The 8,082-nt window shown below is 32.5% G+C and overlaps 1 protein-coding gene across 1 annotated transcript; it reads left to right on the forward strand.

Annotated features, from left to right (window-relative positions):
* Nucleotides 1-529: 529 nt before the first annotated feature.
* Nucleotides 530-2,736, forward strand: LOC135127457 (solute carrier family 22 member 1-like). The gene is made up of 8 exons (XM_064053907.1): nucleotides 530-795; nucleotides 906-1,128; nucleotides 1,182-1,288; nucleotides 1,337-1,491; nucleotides 1,541-1,655; nucleotides 1,708-2,195; nucleotides 2,245-2,426; nucleotides 2,480-2,736. Exons 1-8 carry the CDS (start codon nucleotides 638-640, stop codon nucleotides 2,639-2,641), a joined length of 1,590 nt encoding a protein of 529 aa, XP_063909977.1. The 5' UTR covers nucleotides 530-637; the 3' UTR covers nucleotides 2,642-2,736.
* The last annotated feature ends 5,346 nt before the right edge of the window (nucleotides 2,737-8,082 follow it).

The raw sequence follows: 8,082 nt of genomic DNA on the forward strand, positions 1-8,082 counted from the left end.
AGACCATTAACGTACTCATTTATGTAGCTTGTTCATTGAGTTACAAGGCCAACATTCGAAGCCAAAGCTATAAAATAATTACTGTCATTATTATTATTATGTTTTGGATTTTTAATTAAATCTAAAAGACAAATTTTTCCACAAAAATATATTTTAAGTACTATATTCTATTTATAAGAGATCTAAGTTATAAATATTTGTACTGATTTTTAATCTCACCTCGGTTACGACCTTAATATGTAAAGTCAATTTTCAAGATAATAGGGAAGCGTCATTCAGTTTGTTGTAATTCATAAAATAAAATTAAAACAATTCTAATTCATGTTGTAAAAATACGCACGAACATTTTAGAACATACAATTACAAACATTTTAAAATCAAAAATTGTCAATACTTCCGCAGAATTAATAATTCATTCATGTTTAGATCGCGATATAACAAACACTTACCTACTTTTTTTCAATGACATTGATTATCATTTATCGCTCCTCAAGAATAATAAATAGAAAATCTCGGCAGACCGCCACTCAGTTCACGTTTCCTCACTGCAGCGAATACACTATTGACAACATTTCAGATTATGTAAATTTATAATTAGAATTTTATCATAATTACTGTATATTTTTAACAAATTAAAATGACCGCGGCCGATAACTCGCTTGATGCAATTTTATTACAAATTGGCGATTTTGGAAAATATCAGATTTTCATATTTAGTGTTGTGTGTCTTGCTGTGACTTTTCACTCTGCGGTGCATGTGGCATACGTTTTTACTGCTATGGATTTGAACTATCGGTGAGTTAAACATTTATCAAAGCATGCTTCGTCAAATGACTACAATGTTTTTCTCGTATCTAATAATCAGACTTTGTTAATAATAATGCGATATATTTTATTTTCATTAGGTGTGCTATACCAGGATGTGATACTATAAATCCCCAATTTGAACCTACATGGTTACCAAACGCTATTCCGTTTTCCGAAAATGAGCCGTCAAAATGTTCGAGATACGTAGTTAATAATGCCACTCAGTTTACTAACTGTAGTAAAGCAACAGATTTTACTTCTAAAACTGAAACCTGCAATTCCTTTGTATACAAAACTGATGAATATAGTATTTTAAGAGAGGTAATAGCGACAACAGTGCTAGTATTCCAGAAACTAAAATTATTACTTTGTAGTACGATCTTCAGTGTGACGATAACTTATGGAAACTGACACTAGTCGGAACCATTAACAACGTTGGCCAATTTTTTGGTTTGTTTATTTCAGGAATTATATCAGACAGGTAAAACAATAGGCAAAATCAAACTTTTCAGTAATAACTGTTTTTAAGATTTGGACGAAAAGTGGTTCTCATTTTTGGCTTAGTTTTCTGTGGATTGTGCGGAATCATTCGAAGTTTTGCTCCTTCTTACGAATGGTTTTTAGTTTTTGAATTTTTGGACGCCGCTTTCGCTGCTGGAAGTTATGTCTGTGGATTTATTATGGGTATACAAAAACAGCCTACGTTATTATAAAATTAACTTGTTGTTAATAGGAGTTGAACTAGTTGGCCCGAAAAGAAGAGTACTTACTGGCACTTTATCAAGTTCTTGCTATGCGGTTGGTGAGGTGTTTGCAGCGGGAGCTGCATGGTTAGTCCAATCTTGGAAGTAATTTTTACACGTTTTGTTGTGTTGCTAGTGTTAAAACACTATGTTGTAGACCAACTATTTACATTTTATATACACCACCCATTCTACTTCTCGGTTGTTTCTGGATACTCCCAGAGTCAGTCCGATGGAATTTAAGCAAAGGTAGATTTGAAGAAGCCAAAAAAACACTTAAACGTATTGCTGAAGTCAATGGAAAGACGATATCAGACAGTACCTTTGATAAACTTGCTCTAGCTGATGAAAGTGAACCGACCGACACATACATAGATGTACTTAAATCCAGAACGTTGTTCTTGAGATTAATAAACTGTTGCTTTTGTTGGATAACTTGTGCGTTCCTTTTTTATGGTTTGACGTTAAATTCAGTAGCACTAGCTGGCAACAGTTACCTAGACTTCGTTCTAACAGCTCTTGTAGAAATTCCAGCTTATTGCATCTGTACCTGGATTATCGACAAATTTGGAAGAAAATTGTCTTTGAGTGGTTCATTTTTCCTTACGGCTTTAGCCTGCCTGGCATTTTTGATCATTCCAGATGGTAATTTAAAATTTTTTCCTAGAACTAAAATAAATTGAAACAATTCTAGATTCTGAAGGTGGTCGTCTTGCTGTGTATCTCGTAGGAAAATTTGGAGCTACAGTGGCTTTTACAGTAACTTACGTTCTAACGAGTGAACTTTTCCCCACGCGTTTGCGCCATTCAATGATGGGAACATGTTCCACTTTTGGAAGAATAGGATCTATGGTGGCACCACAAACTCCTTTACTGGTATGTCTGAGTAACTCTGAAATGGGTATATGAAATGAGGAAGGAAATTTTAGGCTCAAGTTTGGGACCCTTTGCCTGTTGTCATGTTTACGTCTATGGGTACGATAGCGGGACTGTTGACAATTCTATTTCCTGAAACTCTAGGGATCAAGCTTCCCGATTCAATAGAAGAAGCCGAAAATGTAGGAAAACATAGAGATAAAGGAGAGAGTTAGCATCTGTGATAGTATATAAACACACTACTTTGTAAATATTCTATTGTACATATTATAAACAGTATTTATATTTTTAATAAATAAGTTTATGTCTACACGAAGCTGATATGATTTTAAATGTCTGATTCCATACATTGAAGAATAATTATAATGTAAGTGGAGGAAGCGGCCAGGATCTATAATTAAAAGTATTGGTATTGAAGCTATATGAAGAGTGTTTAGACGCACTGAAAATACGAGAGTGTAGTCTACAGGGAAAAAACCTCCGGCTTCAATTTTCACATTTTCGTGATGTAGCTGCAACATAAATGCATGGACCTAAAGAAACACCTAAAATTTAAAGACTTTATAAATAAAACACCTACTTCCTTCCAAATTTTTCGATTTTTAGTCTGAGTAACGACGGAAAAAGCCACTTCATTCAGCGAATTTGACTGAAATTTATATTCGTAATATCAAACAAATTATATGTCAAGATTACCTTCCTAAAACATTTATGAGATAAATATACACAAAAATACAACTTTAAACAAGATACAACTCCCAGGTATAACCCAGAAAATTGTATGTTTGTCTTAAAATCACGAATCAGCAAGAAAGCGTTAAGAAAAATTATTTTGAAATACGTCCCAGTTAAAAAGAGTAACTGCAAAGAAAAAATTTTCCTCACAGTTCTGATTATTTCGCAAATATTCTGATGCATCCGAGGAATATTTTGTATGTCCGGTATGGACTCAGTTTTGGAAGCTTCCACAAACTGGTCACGCACTTTGTCAAAAAAATCACAGATGAAATGAATCATCACTGAATAAAATATTTCAATAAAGTTTTTAAGAATATTGTTGTAATTAAAAGAAAAAAATAGTAGAACGTTCCAAATATTAAAAACTCCGTTCTGAATCCATGCGTAGCCAAAGCGTATATTAAAAAAAAATAAATTGTAAAAAAATTGATCTAACGTATATATTATGATCAATTTTCTTATGAAGTGGAAAGTTGTTACAAAACGATAGGTGTGAACAGTATATGCAAATGTCAAAATTTTCTTGAAGATGAGGCATATCTGGTTTTGTTTTATTTTCAAAATTAGTATTATAAACATCGTGTTAATATGCGGAGTATAACAGTATATAAAATCAACAAATGCGAGGGTCAATTTTTCTTGTTTTACTTCGTGGGCATAAAGTCTTTTAAAATTAAAACATATGAAACTTGATATTAATATGAGAATTGTGTTTGAAACAACATTATATGTTTTCGAAAAGCTACAGGACACTCCTCTAAAATTCATAGATGATATTCCAAAAATTCTCATTAAGACTATCAAATGTGTAAAGACTTTTAATATATTATTACATGAATTCATTATGAGTATTAAACGGAATTAATTTGTTCTTTGTAGCTTCAGTTAACCACAACTGTATTACGTTTTTGTTTGAATTTATTGTTTGTCATCACTTAGAAACATTTGAGGTAATATTAACGAAATTATGAACAAACAAGTAAACAAAGAACAATACAGCTTTATGAGAAATGAAATAAACGTATTATGAATACAGTAATTAATAATTGGCTCTTACAATATACTCGTCCATTTCAATAATTGCCTTCATTCCGAACACAGTATAAACTCAACTAGAAAATGACACCCTCTGAAAATCTTAAAACATACAACAGTTTACCTCTGTTACTGTTAAAATGTACTGGATTATCTTTCATTTTTTATGACAGTAAACAAAACTCTTTTAAATGCTCGCTGAGTTATAACTTTTGGTCGTGTTTTGCCTTCTTGGCAGCATTTTGTGTAATGTTTTACAACTTAAATTATTTCTACGATTCCGTATTGCAAGTGTCTCGTGAAGCTAGATTTACTCTTGTCATAGTGTACACTATGTACCTATACACGCCTAATATAGTGCTCATCATTAACGTATTATTGATTAAAATTAAACAACCAAAGTTGGCCGAAATCTTTAATTTGGTAACAAATTTCAGAAAACATTTTAAAGTTGGGATACTGAATTATAATTTTCGTCTTTTTACCTATACTACTAGTGCTATGTTCCTCGAAACTATCGCCTTTAATGTGCTCTTTGTCATACCGTGCTTAATTTATCCGCATGTGCAAAAAACTTCACTAAATTATCATCACTTTTTATTCGCTTTTTTCATGAATTACATTCACATCACTTCTATTTTAATAGAAGTGCTTCATTTTTTGTTTCTGGTGGTAGTGGCAAGTTTTTTCTCAGTAATTGATAATCTTTTTAAAAAAGCCTCTATAGAGAAAGACATATACAGTATGCGCCATTGTTTAAAGTTACACCAACGTCTATACGATATTACTAAACAAATTAATGACACATTTTCATTGCCACTGCTATTTTTAATTGGTAACTATTTCGTTTATTTGTACATTCATACTTTTGGAATTTATTCCGAACTCTACTACGGTAGAGTAAATCCCACTGGATTTGCAGGAATATATGCTCTTGTCATTATCACGATCAAAATGTTTTTTTATGTTTTCGTCGCTAACAAAACTATGAAAGAGGTAAATATTTTCTAACTGCTACTTAAGTTAAAAATCGCGTTTATTTTTAGGCAAACAAGATCAAGAGAACTGCTATTGACATTGTGATTAGCACCCGAAATAAAGACATCAGGAAAGAGGTAAGTCTTCCATTTGTAACTAACAACACATACTTTGTCTTTTTTTAGACAAATGCTCTAGCTCTACAATTATGTCACGAAGAAATTCAAATTGTTGCTGGAGGCTTTTTTGTAATTGATTACCCACTTCTATTTGAGGTAAAAGCTAAACATTGTCAACCAAAAAAAAAAAATGTCGATGTTTCTAGATGATGGCAGCGTGTTCAACATATATCGTCATCACTATTCAATTTATTGATGTAAATTTATAAGTTATGTGGCACAATGTTTCACACTATCAAATGTAACAAGTTGCGTACAATGAAGAGTTAAATATTCTGTTTATTAATAACATTATAATTTCTTAAAATTTGTTTGAACTTTTAATTAAACATTACGGGTGGAATTTTATAAATTAATATTTATTTGCAGTGTTTGGTCACGTACATATTTTTGCGATTTGGTAACGATCAGTAATAATGTGTTTGTATTGTGTCAACTGTCTACCCACACTAATTATTTTTTTAACACCGCTGTTAAAACACACCCTTGTCACGTATTTGAAAACACTCTGAATATCGAAAATAATTTCATAAAGAGAAAGAACTAAGAAATTTACTTCTGCTTCTACTAGTTTCATGTTTTCTGGATGTTTTATAACCCCTAGAGAGGAAAAAGTAGGTCACGCATTTTCGTCTGTCTGCCGTGTGTCTGTCTGTGTCAATTTTTATTAGACAGTTAGTCTCCGAAACTACTATCCCCACGACAATCTGATGACGTTAAAATTTTTTTAGTATTTAATTTAGTGTCTATGAATTCGCCTTGAAATTCTCCCCTAGGCATCCAAATTTTCGCAATAAGCGCAGTTTCTACTTCTAATGCGAAGGTCGTACACGTTTGATTGTCTCGTGGTATCTTTAAATATTATATATTTTTTTACTTTATATTCTTTTATATAATTCGTTGTTAGTTTTTATATAACCAAAAAATAAACACAAAATCTGGATGACTGCAATGAATAATGTGTGTATATTTGACACAACAAGAACTGTAAGAAGTCAAAAAAATAATACTGTTACGGAGTAAACCCATACGCTCTGGTACGACGCCTATGAGTTTTCTGGAGGGCTTTCTAGCATGTACGGCGATGATGGATGACTCATCGTCGGTGACGGCGGCCGGGCGGCGTTCTCTAAAGAAAAGCCTGGAAGTGGAAGCGGAAATCGCTATGGGTAGTCCAGAAAAAACTCGAGCGCGAAATATCTAGAAAAGAAGTAAGGGTTTAAATAGAAGCCACGAGGCATTCAGTCAACGAGAGTATCCAGTCAAGTTGCGCCGGTATTATTTAGTATATAATCGTGTAATTCGAGTTACTGAGAAATAAATTGTTGAGTTTTATCCACGCCGATTTTTAAATTACCGATCAACATATCAAATACATTATCTACTAATAACGACTGATCAAAAAGTTTTCAGATTAGAGTGTACTATGGAAATAATTTTCATTTTTGGTGATTTTTAATGTTGGAACAGCGAAGTTTTCGCCCCTTTACTCATACATAACGTTGTTCGAAATTTAATTTGGCAAGTTTGAATTATGACATGTCAGGCTATAGAAAGAAAAAATATTTGCATAACCTTTTAATGACCCGTTATCTCAGAAAATGAGGAGGGTATGGGTGTACAACTATATACCTATATTTTGTCAGAGCAATGGTTTTCCGCTTTACTTTTTTGTGTAAATGTATACATTTAATATGTTAAAATTTCTCTTTCGTTTATCAAAATTTTATCGACACAAAAAATTATTGTAATAGGATCCACTGGGCGATTGGCTACTTTCATGTTTCCTCGACGTTTGATGTCCCTTACAGGACGAAAAAAGTGGTCTCCCGTTTCCGCCTGTTTGTCTGCCTGTCTGTCCTCTGCCGTCTACCCTCTGGCCTCTGCCGTTTGTCGTCTGTGTCGATTTTTATTAAGCATATACATAATCCAAAATTATCGAACCGATTTTTATCAAATTTTATTTATTTGTGTTAAGAATATCATGTACACAATTTTTTTCTGTTGAGCAAATCAAGAAAAAATCACCTCACTTTCTTGGAAATTTGAGAATACAGTAATGTTACGCCCACCTATATTTAATAATAATAATATAAGAATTATTTGCAACAGCTACTTAATTAAAATAATATCCATACGGTTTTGCTTTACTGTAGCTTAATTAATAATTTTAGTCGCCTCCTCTGTTTTGAGGGGGCAGCTTGTGGGGTGCTTAATCGTCGCATTCTTTCGATTTATAAACATGAACAATCGAAGTTAAGCATGTACTATTTTCTTTTCCGTTGGGTACCTATTTTAAGTATATTTGACATTATCTGTGCCTGTGCGAATTGCGCCCTCCATGGCACAGGCGCTGCGGAAGTATTATTTTATTAATTTAATAGTCCACACAGAAGAAGTTCTGTCTAATTACTTTAGCCCAATTTTTACTTTACCAGTCCTACAATAAGTTCTCTATTCATTCTTAATGTATTAAATTAAAATAAAAAAAAAATGTTTAATAGGAATGGATTTCGTAAACAAAAAAAGCGACATTACCTGACGTTTTGTAAATCTTAATAAAATATGGAGTGTGATTTTGTTAAGAGACATAAAAAAAATCTAAGAAAAAGCCGAACCACTGACGAAATTTTACACTTTCACGATCTACAAGGTTGAGTTCTCAAGATTAACCAAACTCATACAGTCGAAAAGTGGAAACTCCAGCATTTTAGTACCAAAAATTG

The sequence above is a fragment of the Zophobas morio genome, unplaced genomic scaffold (assembly GCF_036711695.1).
Source record: "Zophobas morio isolate AGI-343-1 ecotype UQ-CSIRO unplaced genomic scaffold, CSIRO_AGI_Zmor_V1 ptg000011l, whole genome shotgun sequence".
Classification (NCBI taxonomy): Eukaryota; Metazoa; Arthropoda; class Insecta; order Coleoptera; family Tenebrionidae; genus Zophobas; species Zophobas morio.

Coding starts and splice junctions, on each gene's coding strand:
- LOC135127457 (XM_064053907.1), top strand. CDS start 638: ATGACCGCGGCCGATAACTCGCTTGATGCAATTTTATTACAAATTGGC. Junction 1,289..1,336: donor TCAGGAATTATATCAGACAG/GTAAAACAATAG, acceptor ACTGTTTTTAAG/ATTTGGACGAAAAGTGGTTC. Junction 2,427..2,479: donor CACCACAAACTCCTTTACTG/GTATGTCTGAGT, acceptor AGGAAATTTTAG/GCTCAAGTTTGGGACCCTTT.